Below are 23,281 nucleotides of genomic sequence, written 5' to 3' on the forward strand. Positions count from 1 at the left end.
ATCCCAAGATCATGACCTGAGTCGAAATCCAGAGTCAGATGCTTACCCCACTGAACCACCGAGGTGCCCCAAGTAGTACCTATTTTTAAAGTAAGAAATGAATGTCTGTGGATGGTTAGAGCCATGGAAGGCTTATTTCTCCCCTTCTCATCTCACCTCTTCCTCTGAACCCTCATACATACCATCTCTAACTCCCAGTTAGGATTTTCCTCCTTCATGGAAATGTATGCTTTTCTCAAGTAGCTTTCTGTCTACTTTATGACAAGAGTTTGAATCCCCTCCAGTACCCTGATCCTCATATGTTTTGATTATCAGCCCCTGAGACCCATTTGCTCATGGCTGACTTCCTCCCAACTCTGTTCATTTTGTCCTCTGGATTTCTCCTCATATGGTAAAGACCTCTTCTACATACTCATTGTCATCCTCTTGGTAATTAGTTCCCCCTCTTTGGGGGACTTACCCAAAACTTGTTATCTTTCTTTAACATACTGCTTCTCCCATCACTTCCCTGATGAAATTTGCTCATTTTCCTACACACCACACATCCAGGCAAAGGGCTGCAGATTCCAAGCTGATGGTTTGCTTTGCTGTGTTTTTGTTTTTTGTTTTTTGTTTTTCCTTGAGAAGTATGAGATCTGGAGAGAAACATCTGGAGAAAGTGAGAAGGTGAGAGATGAGATCCAGTATTTAAGGAATTTGCAGAAGGTATGGCATGAACAGTGGGAGATGAAAGAGAGGAATAAAATTGCAATGAGTTGCTGAATAGCTGTGAGGACAGAGCTGAACTTGTCCTATCACCACTCGGTGACAGGACAAATCCCTCCATGGCATTTGGGCTCCTGTATCTTCAGTAACCCCATCACCTCTCACCAGCTTAAAATATGCTTAGCACTCCTCCACTTTTAAACATGTGTGAGATCCCATATTATTTTATGGATAATGTTCTAACTTATTCTTACTCATCATATCCAAGCTTATTGATCGGGTCATTCAGAGCTTTTCAGCCCCTTATCACATCACTAATAAGCTCTGCCTTGAAAAGCCCAATGGTCATTTTGCATCTGATTTTTCACTTGTTCTCTCATGCATTTGATGCTATTTCCTAATTCAACCTTTTAAAAATGTCTTTCTCCATCAACAGCTATAAAATCAATCTCTCATTATCCCTCCCTCCCCATACATACAACTTTTTTTCTCCAATCTTTCCTCTTCGTTCACCTTCACTGGCTTCATTTATATAATGTGCCTGTGTCGTATTAGTGTTACCCAGGGATCTATACGTAGTCCTTGGTTCATTAAACTACAAAATATATGCCATTGACTCCACACGCATATAGCTTCCTAAACTTGGAGTTCTTTTCTTCATGCACATCAATTTCACTCAGTAGTTGCAAAATGAATTCAACATCTTTCCTGTTAAAACTGCTTGCTTCTTCCTCTCTACATTTCCTGCACTAATGAATGGATCATTTTTTTTATCCAGTTATCCAAACTCGGGTATAATCCAGGGCTAGCAAGCTGTCCAAACCCAGGAGGCATTCATAGAATAATGCCAGTCTTCACCCTGGACCCTCAAGGTAAAAGCCTTGGTACAATCTTTGGACTTCATTTTTTTCCCTTCACCCTTCCTACTGTGCCATGGTTTGGATATTCATTATCTCTTGCCTAGACTATCCCCAGGAGATGCCTAGTCGCCCTTCTTAAGTTTTATTCCACATTAATTCATATTTACCAATATGGATCTTGCTAATATGCAAGTCCTTAGAACTTAAAAGTAGATCTTACCTACATCATAAAGTCCAAATGCCTTGGCTTAATACATAAAATCCTCCAGGATCTAGTCCCTACTTATATTTAGAACAAAACAATAGGGAGAGAATCTAGTATTTGTAGGTCAACTACCATGATAGGCATGGAGGTATTTTATATTATGTTTGAGATCTACAACAACACTTAAAGATGGCTATCTTTATCCTCATTTTCCAGATTCCCTTTTTGTGGCTCCTTGGTGTGAAGTAGGAGCTTCAGAGTAGGTTCTGGGAGTGGGGAAATTCTTTCTTGTGGCTTTTGCCCCACTTTTATCTTCTCAAACAGTGATTCAGACCCAGAAGGGAACATACCTCTCCCATTTCATGAAGGGGAAACTGAGGCATTGAGGAACAGACTTTTGGACATGGTTCTTGGAGCTTCCATCTAAGCCATTTCAGGGTCCCAGTGCTCCTGTCACCTTCTTGTCATCCTCTGGCCTAAGACAGGGTCAGAATATGTGAACCTCCCCCAATAAAATATTTGACAAAGAAAAAACAAACAAACAAACAACAACAACAACAACAACAAAACTGTGCTTTCACTCTCTCTTTGAGAAAAGTTTTCCAGGAACAACCCTTGGGAGTCTCTCTGCATCCCAACAGACTTCAAACACATCTTCCTCAGTTGTCGTCTGAAGGTATCTTCAAAAATTTCATTGCTTGAGTGAACACAATTTAGTTTCCAGTTGGAATCTCAGCTGAATTACTATTTATCCAATAGCACTCTACAGGAGGGAATCCTACATTCAAAACAAAACAAAAACTTTCGCATTCTCACTGAGATATCTATAGGACTGAAAGAAGTATATGAAAATTTATTTTTGGTGTAAGACAAGGGTTAGCCAGTGACAGTGAGACTATGGAGGGTGTCTCTCATTTTCCACTGAATGAAGTAACCATAAGATCAGTACAGTAGACTCCCTTTCCAGGAGCAGAAAATAAATTTCTTTATAACTTAAGAGATAGGAAAAAGTGTAGCTGAATGAAAGAAATATGATTTAATGAAAGGCCCCAAGACATATGTCAAGTTCCCTTTTTCGCTCAAGAAAATGAACAGACTGACTCATTGCTGTGAGGAAACAGATACATTATTGATGAACATGAGGAACTCCAGAAGTATAAGAACATTCTTTAATATTTGGGAGAGTTGAAATAGACAGTTGGCAAGCAAAGAGCATTGAATGTCTTGTAGGCAAAAGAAAAATAATTGCCTAAGTGACGGGTGTCTGAGTGGCTCAGAATCTTGGTATCAGCTCAGGCATCATCTCATGGGTCATCATCTCATGGGACATGATTTCCTGGATCATGGATCAAGCCCCAAGTGGGGCTCCATGCTCAGCGGAGAGTCTGCTTAAGATTCTGTCCCTCCCCCAACTAACATGCATGCATGCACTGTCTCTCTGTCTCTCTCTCCCTCTCTCTCAAATAAATAAATAAATATTTAAAACAAAATGGTCTAAGTGAGAATAATATCCATATTCCAAAATGAATGTTAAAAATAGAAGTGACACTAAACCAAGACATGGTCCTAATGCTATAAGAAAATTAATGTATGAACATTCTTTTGTGACCCTGTAATTGTCAGTCTTAAAATACAATGGAAAGGGGGAGGAGAATTGAAATGTAATTGTCCAAAAAATATAGAAATAAATTCTTAGAATTTATTGTAACTCTTGGAAATAAAGATGCAATTTGGGAATAAGAAGAAAAGCTATCCAAATTTTAAAAAGATCCACTAGAATTGAATTTGTTTAAGAAGTTTGTCTTGTCTTTGGATTCGTCTTCCTTTTCCTCTCTTTTTTTTTTTTCTTCTGTTTTTAAATAAGAGGCAGCACCTGAAATTGGCTTTCAGTAACTTTGGCTTAAGCTGAGGAAGGATTTCCTGGTAACTAAGAACAAATTGTAGATCTGGACATTCTTCCCAAAATAAAAGGCCCTGGGAAAATTCTTTTGATGATTCAGAGAGTAATATAAACTTATGACTCTTGGAAATATTATAAAAAAAAAAAACTTCCTACAAACTACAGTAAGTTAACACACGTTTTCTGTAACCACATTGTTGAAAAAAAAATAGTTTCCCTTTCCTTATTTCCCTTTTTTTAAAGCTAAACTAGTATTCTTTATCAAAATGCAATTTTGAAGATCAAAATATTGTTTTCTCATTTGTAAAATGGATAGTGATAAAAATATAAAGTAAGTGAAAATGTGAAAGCAGTTTGTAAATATAAAGGGCTAAATGAGCATTATTGCCATCATCACCGTCATCATTTTCTTCTTCTTCTTCATTATTTTTACGCTAGTAGGATGATCTTGAGCTCCCCCAATATTTTTATTTTTATATTTTTCTCAAATAACTAGCTTCTTCTTTGAATCCCATTATCTAATTTCAGCAGTGATGGCTGTGTAATTTTTTTTTAATGTATTATTTATTTTGGGGGGGAGGGTCACAAGGAGAGGGAGACAGAGAATCTCAAGCAGGCTCCTCACTAAATGTGGCACCTGATGTGGGGCTGGATCTTAGAATCCTGAGATAATGACCTGAACCCAAACCAAGAGTCAGACTCTTAATGGACTGAGCCATCCAGGCACCCCTTCAAGCATCATCTTTATATACATATGCTTTTTCTTAAATATATATAATTTTTATATAAAAATAACTTATAATTTTTATTTAAAAAATAGTATCCACATTTATGCATATGATGTTGGTATGTATTGTCTCAGGAAGGAAGTAATCTCTTTTACCTGAAATGTCCAAGCTAATTACTTATTGATTATGAAATGACACAGAAGCACTTCCATCCTCAAAGGAGTGGTCCCTTGGATCTTCAGATTTATATTAAAAAACCAGAAAATATGTGAAAGACCTGTCTGTTTTGTTCATCTTTATATCTATAGTTAGCACAGTACCCAATCCATAACCCATAATCAATAAATAGTTGTTATAAGAATGCATACATGAATGAAGATGAGGAAACACATGAGCAAAGTATGAGAAAAATAAAGTGATCTGCACTGATGTAGCGTGATAAGGAATTAATGTTCTTACTGAGAAGAGAAAAAAAAATTAATTCAAGTAGGATTATAGGATTTGGAAGCTAAATTTCTCTTTGCAGATGACTAGTTATTCATAGTAGAAGTTAATCTCTAGGCAAGTGGTGGTGGAAACTGGTACGATTTTGTTTGGATATAATCTCCAAGGTCAAGCCAATTCATATCTAGCCCTCAAGAAAGCTCAATGACCTTGAAACTTTCCTGAATTCTATTCCTTAATGGCTCAGGCTCCTGAATGATGTTTTGTCCAATAATTTTCAGCTGTGTTATTCATATCTTGCCCATATAGATAAAAGGTTCTTCATGGAGAATAAACATGGGGGGTTAAGTGAACTCTGGTAAGGGTTCAACTACCCACATGTCATGCAATGACCATGGCCATGTCACTTAACATCTCTGAATTTCAACTTAATCCTTCTTATCATCAAAGATAACTCTCCTGACAACCTCATAGGGTTGTTATAAAGTTCAAATTAAAGCAAATATAATGTTCCAAACCACAGAACTCATGTATGAAAAATATATATATTTTTGCTTTCTGAACTGAACTTAGTTTCAGTCTAGGGCCCCATCCTGTCTCTTACAAGATAAAGTAATCTGCTTGGCTACAGAAAATGTCAGCCACTTCATTGTTTTCTCTGGCAATTGACATTGTAGGCCTTCTCTCATCTCTCTCCTTCTCCCCATAATGGTACATACGGTCTGTGCAACCGATTTTGTGAAGTAATCAAGGTGGGGGAGGATTGTCAAAAATAGCAAATAAAAATGTCTTATATTTTCTGGCAAGTTTAGGGTGAAAGCATTCAGGCTACAAAAATCCACCATCCTACAATACCATTGGCACTAATGTAAGCTCCTCCTTATGGTCTTTTCATTGGCCCATATCCTTGGTGGCAGTCATTGAAACTTCCATGGCACTCATTTCACCTCTTATCCTCGGGGCCATATATATGGTAAATACTGCAAACTTCTCAGTTAACCACTTTTTCATTCTTCTCAGAAATGTAGGAAATATCTGGTTCTGCTTCCATAGCACTTTGGTGTTGAGCTGTCTCAAGACCTAGACATGCCACAAAGTCTCAGCTGGGTACCATGGTGGTATGGAGAAATTCTCTTCAGATCTGGCCCCTTCTCCAGGCTTAACCCAGGAGATGAGGCTGAAGCTGTCTCTGCTCTTTGCCACAATCTGAGCACTTGGATAGATGATGGATGAGTCCGTAGAAGTAGGGGAGTGGAACTCCATTTCTTCCGGAGCCCTCACAACCACCCAGATACTCTTATTCCCTGATCTTTTCTCATTTTCCCTCAGGCCATGAAACCTTGAAATCTATTCTTCAGTGAGGCGGTGGGAGTGGAAGAGATAAGGAAAAGGTTATATTGACTTCTCAACTACCATCTTTTCTATCAGTTCTTAATGGCAAAAGGTTTATGCCGAGATTCTGTCTTTTTCTCAAGCATTTTATTCCGAAAGTTTCAAATATATAGCCAAGTTGAAAGGATTTTATGATATACACTGGTATATCCACCACCTAAATGTTGCCACCAACCTTTTACTATACTTACTTACCACGCATCTATCTACCTACTCACCCCTCTTTTATGCATTAATTTGTGTTATTTTTGGGGGCATTTCAAAATAAACTGCACAAGAAGAATTCATCTTTAAAAAGCTTTTGAAGATAATTTTCAGGAAAAAAAAATAGCTTTTGCAATTCAAAGTTTTGGTCTTCAATATGGTCCCTGGAGTTTGGAGAGTCTATTTTGAAAACCAAAGGTTAGGTACATCTTGGTGACTCAGTCAGTTAAGTGTCTGCCTTTGGCTGAGGCCATGCTCCTGGGGTCTGGGAACTGAGTCCTGGCATAGAGCTTTTTGCTCAGTGGGGAGCCTGCTTCTCCCTCTGCCTGCTGCTTCCCCTGCTTGTGCTCTCTCTCTCTCTCTCTGACAAGCAAATAAATAAAATCTTAAAAAACAACAACGACACAAGAAAATCAAACAGGGACCGTTTTTCTCTTTGCATTTAATGGCAAACTTAATCAGTCCTGGAGGCAGAAGATTTAATTAACCAAGCAAAGAAAGGATTAGTTACAGAAAACAAAGAGCAGCGCCTATTTGGAGGGATCATGAGTTAATCAAGATATTAACTTACCTCATAGGATGTACTAAAGCACTGTGCAAATGTAGGAAATGTTATTGAAGACCACATTTATGCCTTTAAAAAATTCCCACATAGCATGTACAATTATTTTTATTGTTTATTATTAAATAGTAACCAAGATTAAGAGAAAAAAACTTAAATCGGGATTTATATGGAGGCAAATATATAGAGAGATCATATAACTAAAATAGAGAAGGATAAAATATTTACCTATAAAATGAATAAAAAGAAAATACACAGAAATAGAACAGTTTTTTAAAAATGGTTGATACCCCTACTCGATCTTTTTTGATTTGGAGGCAGAATATATAGCTTTGTGCGACTGTGGTCATTCTCCTCCAGGCTGTATTCTTAGAAGTGGAGGTGTGCTATAATTTCCTACTGAAGACTCATGCATAAACAGATACATTCAATAAAAATGGATGGTTTCACTACTCTGGGGTCTGAAGGTACTATGTTAGTACCCAACGTTCAAGTGATAAATATTGAAGAAGCTTCCAGCCTCTCAGAAGGGAAAGGTACGTAAAATTAATGACTATTTTAGTGTAAATGCTGGAGTTGATGCCTCACAAAGCACCCTGGCATCACCAAGGAGGAAATAACTAATGGCTATGAAGAACCAGGGCTGCCTCCACAGGGAGGGCTGATGGTCCAGCTGCCTCAGATTGCTGGCTGCTCTGTGCTGTGCTGAGAAACCCTCAGATGTGGAAGTTGCATAGAGTCTGCAGTTGCATAAAGACTACAGACTAACCAGCAGAAACCACTTTGCCCTAGGATGTATCTGATATGCACCAAACACTGAACGTATATAGAGAGAACAGACTTCAAGCAACAGTCTAAACTGCCTGAAAGAATTGCTTCAGAGTCAGAAGCTGGAAGGACAAAACCAAACCCCCTCCCCCATGATGTTGTGGAATTTGGGACACCTCCCTCACCTGACTCTCCTAGTCCAAGCCCAAATTTGGGGTCTAAAGGAGAGGTGATTTCCTAGTTTGGAGGCTAAGAAGTTGAAGGTTTTGATTCTTAGATCTTTTATAATCTCTTCTAAAGATAGCTGATTCAGGAACATTCTTGATTTAATTTTGGGTAGCAAGGAGACTTTATGTGTTTCTGAGCATTACGTGTCCTTGAGTAGGCACTAAAATAATTGGCATGATCTTAGATTTGAGAAACATGGAATGAACACAACAGACAAATATTATTATCATGAAGTTTACATTCTAATGGTGGGAAGCCACAAAGAAGAAAAATCTATATTGTATTATACACAGCGGTATGGAAAAATATAGCAGGGAAGGTAGATAGATAGAAAGTGCTGGGAGGGAGGGCAACTTCAAATCAGGAGGTCAAATAGGAACTCAAGAAACAGCGGACATTTAAGCAATCACCTGTTGAAGGTGAGGGGGTGAACCCTGTGGATATTAGGGGAAAGGTAGTTCTTGGCAGGGAGAACAAGGAATGTGCCTGCCAGGTTCATGGAGAAGCAGTGAGGACAGGACACAGGGCAGAGCGAGCAGAGGGAAGAACAGTGAGAAAGAAGTCAGAGAAGAGCAGGTGAGGGCCTTGTGGGCCCCTCTGTGGAGTTTTACTTTCACTCTGAGTGTTCTGTGCAGAGAGGTGTCATGAAATGACATATTTTTAAAGATTCACAATAGCTCCTATATTGATAATAGACGGGGGGAGGTGCAAGAGCAGAAGCACAGAGGCTTTTAGGTTATTGCATCTACGGGATGAGCGTGGCTTGATCACTTCAGAGCTGCTAAGCATAAGCACCTTGTCCAAGTTCACATAACTAGTAAACGTGGAAGCAGGATATGAAACAGAGACAGATTTCAGCCATGACTGGACGTTCTCTGAAATTGTGTACATGAATAAAGTCAGGACACAAACACTAAAGTTCCCATTTTGAAAAAGTTATCAAAAGGTACGTTTACTTCACCTTTGCTGCTCTCTCGTTGAACTGGGAAGCCTCTAGGCTCTTGGGCCCATGCGGGGCTCTCCTTTCTGGTATACTTTCAAAGTGCCTACAGAATGTTCTGATAAGTTGGATACAGGTTGGGAGGGAAAGAGGAATCAAATATGTCAACTCTAAGATTTGTAACATGGAGCATGAAAGGTGCCATTGAATGTGATGGGGAAAACAAGTTTTATGTGGAAAACCAGGAAATGGGTTTTATACCCAGTGGAGAAAGAGATGCACCCAAATAGAGATGACAAGTTGATTAATATCGGAGTGAGACTGCTTCATTCTGTGTGCCCTAGACGAAATGATGGTTAAATTGTTGAATATTTCAAATATTATTTTTCATTATATCTATTAGGTGGTATTGCAGTTGTCATCCTCACTCATGTGGTACATAATGTGTATATCCAGGTTTCTTTTTATGAAAAAGATACTTTGATCATGTAAAATTCCTTTTCTCAAGGGTCTTCAGTGGCCCCTTATGGCCTATGCAATAAAGTCAAAATATTTGGCTATGAAATGTAAAGCCTTTCACAATTTGATCCAAATCAACGTTAGATGAACTCTACTTTGATTACATTGGGCTTGTTAGAATCCTTCATACTTGGGTCTATCCACCTCTGTTCTGTTTATGTTGCTCACATTACAGCAGTGTACCTCAGCTTCCACCACCTACCAAAATCCTACCCACCCTTCAAGGCCCAGCAGAAACTGAAGCTCTTTCCATAAAAATTAAGGCTGAGAATGAGCTCTCTCTCCTCTGAATTCTCACAGGCAGGTGAGAATTGTGTGTGTATACATTAATTTCATTAGAAGCAGGGACCTTTGCTTATTTCCCTTTGGCATCCACTCAGAGCCAAGTGAAATCTAAATGATTGATAGCCCTTCTTTTTGTCATATTATTTGTTGCACAAATAATATGATCGGTATCCCTATCTTTAAGATCATATTACTATTAATATCTAAGCTTTTGTATGTATTACCAAAGATAGCAAGGAGGACACAATTGTGCCCCAAGGAGGAGGACACTATTACAATTGTCATTTTACAAATGAGGAAGTTGAGGGATGCCTGGATGGCTCAGTCTGTTAAACATTTGCCTTTGGCTCAGGTCATGATCCTGGTGTCCTGGGATTGAATCCCACATCAAGGCTCCTTGCTCAGTGGGGAACCTAATTGTGCCCTTTGTCTTTTTCTCTTTCGCTCTCTAACAAATAAATACAATCTTTTCAAAAATTAAAAAAAAAAAAAGCAACAAGTGGAAGTTGAGCCTCAGAGGCCTTAAGGATCATGCCCAAAGTCACAAGTGGTGAATGGTAAAGCCAAGTTATGAGTCCAGATGAAGTGACTCCAGTCAGACCTTTGCATTCCCCGTTGATGCTCTCAGTCCTTCCTGGATAGCACACTCACTTAAAAATTTGTGCAAACAGGTTCAGGAAGCAAAATAGGGTTTCAACCTTCATTCTAAAAGGATAGTAAAAAAAAAGAAAAAATGTTAATTTTACCTGACAAAGAATGCCTCCAAGCATTTATAGAAATGTGATGATCTGTCTTAGAATAGTTTTGAGAGAATTATCATCAACTCACATGAGAGTTACAAACCAGTGACTGGTAGTTCCTTGGTCCTTTTTCTTCACCATATCTCTCTTTGTTCATTATTTTCCTCTGTGTAATATCTTAGTCACTTGAGAAATGAGGACTCTTCAGATTCCACTTGGAAACATGGAATGACATGTCTTTTCCTCTGAGGGTTATTGCAGCTACTAAGACTTGTCAGGAAACAAAGCCTGACTGCAAGCCAGACTCTGACATGGTGCATGTGAGAAGGCTGGAGGTGAGGTAAGGAGGGCATGTGTAACAGAATATATCCAGCTTATTTCTCAGGCTGGCTTAATGCAAGTTCCTTTTTTCTCAAACCAAACTGGGGGCTCTCCGGAAGAGCCATTGTTAATTCCTAAGTTACCACACTGTTCTCTGGAGCTAATTGAAAATCCGTTTGCTGTTAAACTGCATAGCAGAAGAGGCAAAGGAATTGTGATGAAAAATGCAAAGGTAGAGGATTTCCACTCCATAGAGCCATCATGCCATGTTGTGCTGTAACGATGAGTGTGCATTGGGAGAACTATATAAAGGAGACCCAAAAGTCACCAAGGCCAAGGACGGTACTTTCTGGCAAGAAATGTTCTTTCCAACCACCCCTCTACGTTAATGTTACCATATCCACTGGGTTTATTATTACCAAGTACACAGATGAGGCTGAAGTGAACCTTGAACAATATACGTATAACTAATGTAGGGGAGGAGGATTGGGAAAAAATATTTTCACATTATAGTTTGTTTTCCTCATTTTTGATGAGCAGGTTTTAGTGTTAATGAAGTGTCAGTCTCCAGGGAATCTCTGCTTATATCCCCTAAAATCAGATCATATGTGAAATCTGAACAATTTGATTCCCACCTGCATTTTTGGATATTGCCTTAAGGAAACATCACTCTATTTCACTAGAGTGCACCCCTAGGACAGACCAAGAAACCAGGAGAAAACAAAACCATGTACATATACATATAGACAGCAAAAAAATCTATAAATTTGCCATGTAGATAGACCTCAATTTATTCATTCAGCAGAATGCGTTGGACACATGCTGTGTGTCACGGTGCTGTAGGCACAGAAGCAACCATGCAACCATGCAAATAAACAATTTTAAATACTAAGTAAGGGCTCTGCTTGGATGGTAAAAGTAGGTCAAATAAGGTCATGGGCAAGAGAAGCATTAGCCACGTTTTCCAGGTCAATTAGTTGGAGTGGGCCCAGAGGAGGGAATGTTCTGGATAGAGAAAGCAACATGTATTAGACATATGGCTTATTTCAGGAAATGAAGGGGATTCAGGATGGCTGGAGCATAGGAAGAGCTGGGAAGTGATGGAAGATATGAAAGAGAAAAAGGACAGCCAAATTTGGGGCACCCACTATTCTCTTTTAAAGAGTTTGAATTTCAGGAGTTTTAGGATTTACCCCACATATAAGAGGCCATCTCTTAGGAAGGTGTAAAGGAAAATGTAAATTAAATGATTGACTATAAATTCTTTCTTTTGCTTTCTATATTCTTGGCTGTTTTTTTCCTCCCTCTCCTCTAAGCCCAGAATGAGGTCTTCTGCTCTACCATGACACATTTGTGTAGCTCCAAGCATCCATCTTTCCACACTTTTATCTCCATGACCCGGTATTCCATTACCTCAATGTCCGGTAAAAGGATGCATCAACTAGTTAACACTAAAATATTAGTGATAAAATGACAACAACATCAAAAACAAAATAAAACATTGAACTGCAAATGAATCATGGAGAAAATCTGGACTTGATCTATGGAAAAGACAGTCTTAAACTTGAGAACTGAGTTTAAGCTTTCTGCCAATATAAAAGATAAGCTTTGCAAACAATAGCCAGGTTTTGTTTTAATGGATTTTCTCTTTTAGTTCCATAGGAATTAGTAGCACTTACAGAATTGTGAATGACTCATTAAGTTCAACATGGCTCAGCGCACAATTAGAAGGCATTGCCAGAAAATCTGGCCTTAAGGGAAGCAAGTAACCGAGTTGTCAAAAAGTCAACAGTTACCTAATTCTCTGGGAAATACAACGAAGTTATAGAAGTTTGGGTACTGAGGCAAGACTTGGTTTGCCCAGGCTTTCTGTGGTAACTTCCTCCTCCAGTGGGAGAAACTGCCGGTAAAGGAAGAATGACAATTTACTTACCATAGGCAAGGCTAATAGGCCTGTCTTAGTCACAGCCTGCCTCCTTGAGACATCCTGGGAAATCCCTATCTGGAAGAGAAGAAAAGTTAAAATCACAGATGCTGTGCCAACAACCTTATTCTGTGTAAATCGTATATGGACTCACTTCTCTTCATTTTTAATGAAAACTATGGCTGTTATTTTCTGTCATGAGTTAACTGTGTGGTCTTTTTAAAATTGTACATATTTGATCTCACTTTAAAAAATACCGCAGGAAACATTTTCTTTCTCTTTATCTCTCTGTCTTCCAAGACCCCAGGAAAAACAGCTTCCACGGCACATCTTGCACAGGGAACAACTAGAATGAGTGCTGCAGAAGGTTCTATGGAGCATGCAGAGGTAAGAACACATTTCTAGGGGATGAGTTGTCCATCTCTAGCATCAACTGCATTTCCTATGGTTCGTTAGCCAATGATGAATAAGAGTAGAAATGGCTAGTTTGTTTTCTTTAGGTACTATCTGCTACATATTTTTAATATGTTATTTAACAAAGGAAAAGTGTCTGGGTGACCCTAGCATTTCCTTTGGTCCCTCTGAGCTACATTTCTTCTTGTACTGGTTTACAAAGTCCTTTCAGTGGGCTCCTGTGGGCTCCATATTTTACCCTTGCTTTAGAGAAATTTGGTTCAATGTAAAATTAAAAAAACAATATTCGTGTAGTTGGAAATAAAAGAGTATGTATGTACAATTAATACTATAATTTTGTTGGGTTACTGGTTACTGCAACAGAAACTTACTGCATGAATAAATGAGTGAAAGTGCTTTCTTAAATTTCTTTTTAGAACTTTTTAGAACTTTGGTTCTTTTTAGTTCTTTAGAACTTTTTAGAACTAGTTTTTTAGAAGAACTTTTAGACCTTTAGAACTTTACTACTAGTGTAGAATCAAACCAAGTGATTTAGGTATTTAGATACTTAATTTAGCAGTGTCAGAATTTGAGTATCTTAGATGCTGTTTTGGGTGTTATGATAAATGAGAGATAAATGCCCAGATACTTTAAGCACAGATTACACTATACAAGGAATAATTGTTCTGTAAGTGGGCCCTTAGTAGAACCAATAACTAAAAATCTTTGTATTTATTGAAACATCAGATACCTTCATAAGTAACTAGAAAGCAAAGCAAATACAAATGGAAATTTCTTCCAAAATTTTGTGTTTGATTGACTTTGCTTTGTTTTAATACATACCTGAGACATATGAACCATGGTAACATGTTGATTAATCTCCAGAGAAACCCCTGGTGATATATTTATGGCTTGTAAGAAATTCTTATAACTGTGCTTTCTCTCTCTCTCTTACAGATTTAGGATCTAGTTTTTCAGTAACTCTTATTTATAAAATAAAAACTAAAGTCCAAATGTTTTATAATTTCTTTGCAGAGAAAATATATATGACAAAAAGAATACACACTATATAATTACTTTTAATCTGGATTCCCAGAAGCCTGGGTCATACAAATGTTTGCTGGTGGCAGAAGTTTGTTTTTTTGTCTATATCACAAATAGAGAGGAGACTTTTTGAGGACCCCAAATCTATGCCTCCAGGCATGGTCTGGAACAGGAGAAACTTGAACTTTAGTATGAATCACTATAACCTCCGAAATTTATTAAAAATAGAAATGGGATAAGTAGGCTGAGCACAGAGGATTTTTAGGGCAGTGAAACTATTCTGTATGATACTGTAACATCATTATACATTTGTTCACACTGATAGAATGGGCAACACCAAGAATGAACCCTGATGTAAATATGAATTTTGGTGATGTGTCAGTAGAGGTTTGTCAATTGTAAGAAAAACACTGCTCTGGTGGGAGTTGTTGATAACGTGTGCATAGGTATGGGAGTAGCAGGCATATGGGAAATCTCTGTACCTTCCACTAGATTTTGCTGTGAACCTGAAAATTCTCTAAAAAATAGTTTATTAAGAAGAAAATGGAGGTGCTATACTCCCTTTTCAGAAATTCTGTTTCAGCGTTCATGATGCCCTATGTTTAGCAAGCTCCCAACAGTGACTTTTATGAGTTCTTGTACTAAGAACCACTGGTTTGGAATCTGGTCTCACTGAATCTCTGCTTTGCTGAGTTCAGGATACCCTAAATACAGTTTACTCACAGCACTTTCCAAATCAAATGCACCTAATAGTCTGTTCTGAGGCAGAAAGAGTCTAGACTTCCTAAAAAAGGGAAAGCCCAGTTATAAGACCAATGTGTTGTCACCTGGATTTTGATGTTCCTTTTGGAACTCAGCCAAATCAGCTTCTTGAGGTCAGACGCAAGCATAATAATTCTAAACTTATTGACCCCCCAGAAGAATATCTCTTTTTAAATGAGGCCCTAATTGTTTATGGGTCTGAATAAGAAGAAGCTAAGAAAACTAAGAACAGTGTCTATAGAGATATAAAGTATCATCTAGCCCTAAAACATCGAGTAAGATACAGATAAGTAGAGAAAAGATAGAAAAACAGTTTTATAACTCATTTCTAATGAAAAAAAATCCTGGAAATCCCATGATGATTGTAAAAGAACACTTCCTATAAATATTTTTGGCAAAGGCTGACACATGTTGAAAATATTTAATTGTTCATGAATATCTGTAATCAATTTCCAAAACTACTGAGCCTAAAACTAAATAGCAGACTTTGGACTATCCTCATTACCAGATTCGTTGTATTGTTTATATGATTTGGAGATGAGATGGTAACAAGACTATTGAGTTAGTATAGAGAAAACAGCACTTAAGTGAACTTTGTTGGTGGTCCATTTAGACAGATGGCCCACAGTTTCCAGAGCTTTTGTTCTTTCTTTAAATAAATACCCCCAATGCTGGGCGGGTGGGGGAGAGCTGAAAAGAAAGGTGGTTAACTTTTTAGCTGTGCCAATGATTTATTATCTATCTCAACTTATAACCTATTGGCTTTATTCAAAAAGCTGGTGAAAATTGCAAAATATCAGATAATCTATGCCAACCTCTCTATAACATAATTGTATGATGGACACTGAGGTAGCTAATTTATTATAGTCTCAGAATCAGTTTGCTGCCTTTTAGTTATATGCATTGGTCTTTTTTTCTTGATGATTCTATTATTCCTCTGACTTTTGCCAGGGTTACTCTTCAGATACAGACACATCTACAGAAATGACTTTTTAGAAATATTTATTACTTAATATAAATATCCAGTGCTGACTTCGGCAGCATATATACTTAATATAAATATCCAAAATGTGTCCATGAGACCTACCTGATTTCTATAAGAATTATTATTATTTTTGTTTGGAAAGGGGTTGAAATCAAAACTCATGAAATCCTAATTTCTTATTTCCCTATTGTATAGATACATTTGTAATTTATTAGAGAATTATTTTGTCAATTACTTCATAAAAAGGAATCTGAAACATAATATAAACAGGTCTCTATGATGGACTATGGACTGAGGGTTGGTACCCCTAGAATAAGATATTTTTATGAATCACCACAGGAGAGCATGGAGTTTGTGAAGGATAACATTTCCCCAACTTATGTTGTAAACTATTTTGTTTCACTCTTTTTTCTTTTTTTCTTTTTTTTTTTAGTATGATCAATCATCAAGCAGAAAGAACTTGACAAATTCTCTTGAACAAAAGATAAGGTGTTTGGAAAAACAGAGAAAAGAGGTAATTTAGAAATATTAGTTGAAGTAACATGTAACATGATTTAATGCTAAGAATAAAATAGAATGTATATCTAGAGTCTTTTATTTTTGTTATTGGGTCACAGTATTTAGTTCTAGGATATTGAAAAGTGTTATTTTGAGAGCGAGTGCTTTTTTCTTATTCACTTTTATTTCTCTTACTCAGTTTCTCAGTTTTTGTGTAGAAGAGTGAAAAATGACAGTCATAAATCCCATAATTATAATCTTAATTTTCTCAAAACTTAAATGTTTCATCCACATGGACTATGTGAGCTTATCAACTATGCCATTATGCCTTGCAACCTGACACACCTTGAGACTCAAACTGTCACAGGCTTTAAGTGTAATTGACTTAGGTTCTATGACTTTATAAGCTGGACATCCAACCATATAGGGGGGTTAAGGAGCAATATCATAAAAAAAAATGTTTCTTTCTAAAATGCCGTTAGGGATGTAATGGATGTTATTTTGAGTTCTGTTTTTCTCAGTTTAATGAATGTAAGAAACTCTTCATTCTTCTTGACAGATGGAGAAGTGACAAGTATAACAATTTTAGCCCTGTGTATGTTGTCAATTTTTAAATTACTTTTCTAAACAATTATACATGTTATATGCTTCATGTCTTCTCTGTGGTTCCCTCTACTCCTTGTTGATACTACATAAAATATTGAACCCTTCTGGAAAATTACTGAATGATAGCAGAGTAACGTTATCATAGCATAGAAATGTTAATCCTTAAAATGCCAACAGATCAGATATCCTTATAGAGTAATATTATATAGTTCATACTAAATACCCATATCTTTTTCCAGCATAAGATTTATCTAGTGATTGCCTGTCAGGATTAGGTATTTTGTTTTATAATTAGGAGAATATCTTGCTTCTTTTCAGTCATTGTGACTATCCTCTTGATCTCTGTCCCATATTGACAGTGTTGGATTTCTCTTAATGCAGGAAGTTACAGACTTCCCTTACAAGAAAACTAAAACACAGGTCATAGTGTTTTGTCTTCCTTTTATCTAGCATATAATTTTAAAGCTTCCATATTGCAGCCTAAATTATTTCTAAATATTGTCTTATGGTAAAACTATTATTCCTTGAAAATCTGTACTTTGAAAAAGGTGATATTATCCATTCACTGAGTATATTTTACAAATCATGGGTTGATTTTAAAAAGCACAATATTGCAAGCACATGGTGATCAGTTAATATAAATTGGAATTTGTTAACATAAATTCTGCTTTTAAAAAGCTAGAAGAAATATTTCATTGCAATAATCAATGTAAGCACATAGAAAAATATGGAAAGGTTTAAAAAAAACCCTTCATATATTAATAAATTTTACAGAAAACCATCAATACTCACATATTTTTCCTGGATTTTGACTGGGCTAAACATAGATGAAAATTCAAATAACTAAGCAAAGTGGAAAGTTGTTAATAAGTGGTTCAGCTGACAAGTCAAGATATACAGAAGACTTAATAGTTTTTCATACATGAGCCACTCGTGAAAGGAAAAGTGTGCTCATTTAAATCATCGCAGCCCTACCAGTACTTGGTGAAAGGAATACTGCCTTCATCCATGGCTTGCAAGATATTAGTACCCCCCAAAAAAGTGATTTCATTTTGGCCAAATTTCCAAATGGGCAAAAGTCCATATTGATTTACCAAATTTTAATAATTTCAGCTCCTGGAAGTCAACCAGCAATGGGATCAGCAATTTAGAAGTATGAAAGAGCTATATGAAAGAAAGGTAAACACCTCCCTGTTTAGTATTTGTTTAAATCAATAATCAGTGGGACCAAATCTGTCAAGATTCTCACTGATTTCAGCTGAAGGAAATTCGTGACCAGCCAACTGTTGAAAAATGATGGGGGCGGGGGGGAAGGTGGTGAGTGTATTATTGGCCTCTTGGTACTGAAGATTAATGAAGGATATCAGTGAATTCTCTTGAGCATGGCAATACAAAAACAAAGTACTAAAAATAGCCTCTCGAGGTGTCTCTAGAGTTCTTATGCACACATTTATCATAGCTCACAGAATATCTTAGCAGGAATGAACACACAAGGTTATAGGTGAGGTGACAGATGGTTTAAGGTTCATACTGTTTTTTGCAAGGCTAGTTCTCTACTTCTTTAATTAGATAGCATAAGCTCTTTCCACAGATAAAGAAATAAACAACGGTAACAGTGAAAGTGTGAGGGGAAGTGGTGCATTCCCTTTCCCCCCTAAAGTATGTTCTCTGTCAAAGCATCTTTAGTTTTGGTGAGAAATTTTTGGAGGGATCAACTTATCGTTTTAAATTATTTCACGTTCAAAAAGAGGGAAAGGGAGAAAGTAAATTCCCCTGAATAATTCAGAATTAAGAAACCGGACCACAATGAGTAACATAGCAGTATTGCTCTTTTCCATTTTGATAGGCATAAGTATTAAATTTAGTTAGTGCACGATTATGTTCCACGACATGAGGCCATGGTCAGGTCACCTTATTATAGTCAGTCTGGAACAGCTTTTGTGTCCCCAGATTTTAAAGAACACGATCCCAGAGAAAATGTTTAAGCTGTTCAGGAAGAATGGCTCGCAGATTTATGAAGACCGGGGGTTAATAATGGGCATCTTGGATGAAGCACGCTTTCCTAAAGCTTCTCAACTGGACCGGCGTCACTCTGAGGGCTGATTCGGCCTTTCGTAGAGGGTCCAACATTGCACATTACTGATGAGTTAAAAGCCATTGTTTTTCTCTGGTGTAGACGTATTCACTTACCCCCTATCCCTCCATGCTGCCCTTTTCAAGTCAGGAAAGGGCCCATTTTGAGAGTTAGGAATAGGATGACAGGACCAGAAGTGTCCCCTCACCCCGTCTAAGGTCCAAATCTTTATTCCCTCGGAAGTGGTGTGGTTTGGAGAAAAGAGGGAAGGGGCTGAAGTCTGTTTCAGGGGGTTGTTTTTCCCCCGGAAAGGAAGCCCTTTTTTAGATGCACTTGTCCTGATCTCTGCGAAGGGGTGGCGGTGGCGGGGAGGGGAAGTAGAGCCTCTCCCCTTAGGGGCCCGCCCAGGAGTGGGGCGTGTCTGTCCCCAAGTGCACTCGGTGGGAATAAATCCGGGAGGGGGGAGGAGGGTGTGAGTTTCAGAAGCGGTTTCTGCAACGCTCTGTGAACGACTTCCTCAGGTCGCGGAGCTGAAAACGAAACTGGACGCCGCAGAAAGATTTCTCAGCGCGCAGGAGGAGGAGCGGCAGCAGAGTCAGAGAGAGAGCGACAGGCTGCGCGAGCTGACCCGCGAGCGGCTGCAGCGCCAGGAGGTGGGCGGGGCTCGCGGAGCGGACCTCCCCCGCGCCGCGGCAGGGAGTAGCCGGACCCCACACCTGTGTGCGAGGGCGGGGGGCTTGTGCGAGTCCCCAGAGGCGCAGAGCCGGGCAGTTCTCCGCAATCCGAACCAGGGACATGCCCCGCTCGCTTCCTCCTTTGTTGACCAAATGGGCTTGCGGTCCTGTGTCGGTAGAGAACGGATCTACCGGCAGAGAGAACTGATCTGAGATTTGGAGCTGTCTTTCTAGCGCATTTCAGCCTAGAAGATGAATTTTGCTCTTTCGATTTTACTCACATATATTATTTTATTATTAGTGTTAATAATAATAGGACAGTACCTTGTATTTGTACAGCTGCTTTTCAGCTTACAGAGTTTTACAAATAAGCATGGCTTTTATCATCATAAAATTAGGACGTTTTAAAAAGGGGCCTCACCTTCATTATCTCATTTAACAAGCTCTTCTCATCCCTGAGGAAAATATTATTTTTGCATTTTAAAGACAAAAAAGCTGAGATGTGAAGAGGATGCGTGATTTGCCAACCTTGCCAGCCCAGTACTTGGGAAAATGGGAGTTGAACCCCGTCTCCAGATTCTAATTCTCCATTAATTCCTGCAGAGTGCAAGGCGGTGGTCATGAAGGCGAAAGGCTTCTCCTAAAATACTCTTGGTTTTGAGGCTAATGGATATTATAGAAAATGGGAGAAAAACCTTAAGTTCTAATGGACTCTCATTTTTTAATGTATGTTAACAAAAAACAAGAACTGTAAATATTCTAAGGTGAAGTCTTGTGACTGATACTGTGAGGGATTGGCTGTATTTTAACAAATGCACCAATCTTAACGCCGTGCCTAAAATCAGTGCAGACAGTCCTCGGTGTAGGTTTCCTATTTTGGGAAGGGTGTCTCTGTCTCAGTGAGAAGAAAAGAAGGTTTAGCAACTCCTTCTGGTCCTGGAGAAGTACCTTCCTTATCCATTTAGACCCTGACCAACTGGGAATCATGGCAATTGTTCTTTCATGCAGTTGGAACCATATTCTAGTGAAGTCCTTTTCTTCTAAATTATGCCAAGTTAGAAAATGATTGATTCATTTTCTAAGCATATATGAGCTCATTCTAATTAAAGCAAATGGAAAGGTTTTCACTAAAAAACAAAAACAAACAAACAAAAAGAATAACCTAAAGTAGATATCTTAAATCTCATTATTATATTGAGAGATATTAATCACTAAAAGAGCATACTTTAACCTATGTATTAGCTATCTTCTCATCTTGATTTACTTAAATTCTGAAATATTTATTTTATTAGGTTAAAATCTGAATGCCATTAAGAATCTAATTCACTCCAGAAAAAGTTCACTATCTAAAATACAAAATAAGAATTAGAAGACAGATGTTGTCTGAATCCAGAGCCGGCTAGTGTCAAAGCAACAAACCTTGCTTCAGTTATTTAAACCACAGGACATCTTGAAGGTTATCTGGAACATGGAGGAGTGATGGCAGTTGGACTAATTGATCTCTACCATTTTTTGTCTATTTTTTAATCTCTACCTTTTAAAAGTAATAATCACAATAATACAGTGCTCTGAATAATTATCTGTAGTGAAGGCTCTTATTTGCCTGAAGTTGTATCCTCTTCTCCCCCTCTTCAGAATGATGCAGGCAGGATTGGGTTTTGAGATATTTTGTATTTTTGTTGCAATGATTTTTTTTTCTTTTTTGGAGTTTAATTACTTTCACTAAGTCACTTAACTATCACTTTGTAATAGTACATGGGAACTAGCTTATTCTGTGGACCCATTTGACCCTTGAAAGTGAGGATTGGGCATTTTGAGCTTTTTCGGCATCATAAAATTTAATAGCACTGAGTAATAAAGAAAGATTTTCTCAATCCGAACCCTGTCCTCCACCCAAAAAATATTGCTTAAATGGATCAATTAAATGAAAATCTAGCAGGTCCTGTTTTTGTTGTATTTCAGAAGTACTCCTACAATATTATCTCCTCTGAATTTTATTGATTTCGATTTTTTTTTCTTTCTGTTTACTTCAGAAGGAAAAGGAGAGCCTACACGAAGAATTACACGAATTGAAGAAAGAAAATAAGTTCTTGAAGGAAAAAAATGCTCTTGTGAACAAGAAGAAGGAACATTATGAGTGCGAAATAAAACGCCTCAATAAGGTATTAGCCGGGACAAGCTGGGGAAATGGAAGGAGAGGTCCCTGTATAAAGAGCACATTCTTACCTGAAAGTCACAACAAAATCCGTGCTGCAGTGTTGTTCCCAGTCCTGGGAGCTTGCACAGAACTTCTCTGTAATTTTCTCAGTCACTCCTGTATGTATCTTTCAGCCATACTTGACTAAGGAGGCTTTAAGGAATTAGTGTCCCTGCAAAGAATCATCATGAAAAAGAGAAACAAGGAGAAATTTTAGAAGACAGAAAGAATTTTTTTTTTTTTTTAGTTCAAAGAACCATATAAAGGGAGTGTGTTTTGTGAACAATAGCATACCTCTTGGTCAACCGCAAAAGTTTCCTGAGGAAACAGTCTGCTCTTTAAAATCATCACTATGGAACTGGCTGTGATGCAGACTCTATGGAATCATGCTAAATGCCAGACCCAAGGCTGAGATGGTGACTTTCCTGATAAGAAACCTAAAACTCACTTTTAATTGGGGTGTGGGGTCCCGGTGGGGGGCAGGGGGCTGGAGGGGCAAGCCTGTTAGAAAAACACAAGTGGTTAAATGCCTTTGCTTCAACTTAGCTATTCTAAGGGGCTACCTGTGAATTGCTTACCAAAGGATGACTAGGAAGAGTTTGTGCATTTGTGTGTCTGTGTGTCTTCGAGAGATAACAGCTTCATTTTCCTGGGAGAGGGATTGCTGACTTGCTCAAGAAAACAAATCCTTTGCTGTTGATTTTTCAGAGAGCCACATCAGATGTGTACCATAGGAATACTTCTAGTACATGTTTGAGTCAAGATATTCATCTCTGAAGTTAACGATATCATTTTTTTAAAGATTTTATTTATTTGACAGAGATTACAAGTAAGCAGAGAAGCAGGCAGAGAGAGAGAGGAGGAAGCAGGCTCCCTGATGAGCAGAGAGCCCCATGCGGGGACTCGATCCCAGAACCCCCGGATCATTACCTGAGCTGAAGGCAGACACTTAACCCACTCAGCCACCCAGGCATCCAGGCACCCCTCAAGTTAGATATTTCTTAACCAAAGTAACAGAAATCGCCTTCTAAAACAAGAGTAGGAGATTGGCCTTGAAAATGTACCCACTGCCTATATTTTGGACTGTGCATCTTGTGGTTAACTAGTGTTGAGAGGATCATTTAAAGATCCCCCAAGTGTTAAGTTTGTGCCTGTACAGTTGACAGGGTGTTTTACAAATGTGCTGCTATACTCGGTCTGCTTGTGAGATCAGTTACTAGTAGATCAGAAGATGGGAAAGTAGTGACTAACTTCCTGAACAATGTATCTCTCTATCCTCTAAGAGAGGAAAACGATGTTCAGAGATAGAAATTTAGGGCAAAT

General features: G+C 38.1%; 1 protein-coding gene and 1 long non-coding RNA gene across 2 annotated transcripts in view; one reads left to right on the top strand and one right to left on the bottom strand.

Annotated features, from left to right (window-relative positions):
* TNIP3 (TNFAIP3 interacting protein 3) overlaps positions 1–23,281 on the top strand; it is a 98,353-nt gene that overhangs the window by 50,606 nt on the left and 24,466 nt on the right. Inside the window, exons 4-8 of the mRNA XM_032858551.1 lie at positions 13,026–13,112; positions 16,343–16,423; positions 18,127–18,192; positions 19,609–19,740; positions 21,795–21,923. Of these exons, the coding sequence (XP_032714442.1) occupies positions 13,026–13,112; positions 16,343–16,423; positions 18,127–18,192; positions 19,609–19,740; positions 21,795–21,923 (495 nt within the window). The remainder of the gene's footprint in view (positions 1–13,025; positions 13,113–16,342; positions 16,424–18,126; positions 18,193–19,608; positions 19,741–21,794; positions 21,924–23,281) is intronic.
* LOC116868337 lies at positions 12,713–22,379 on the bottom strand. The gene is made up of 3 exons (XR_004382797.1): positions 22,253–22,379; positions 21,988–22,130; positions 12,713–12,803 (listed from the first exon to the last, which is right to left on the bottom strand). It is a non-coding gene; the product is annotated as an uncharacterized LOC116868337 (long non-coding RNA).

Source organism: Lontra canadensis, unplaced genomic scaffold (genome assembly GCF_010015895.1).
Source record: "Lontra canadensis isolate GAN:19392208 unplaced genomic scaffold, GSC_riverotter_1.0 scaffold1, whole genome shotgun sequence".
Lineage (NCBI taxonomy): Eukaryota > Metazoa > Chordata > Mammalia > Carnivora > Mustelidae > Lontra > Lontra canadensis.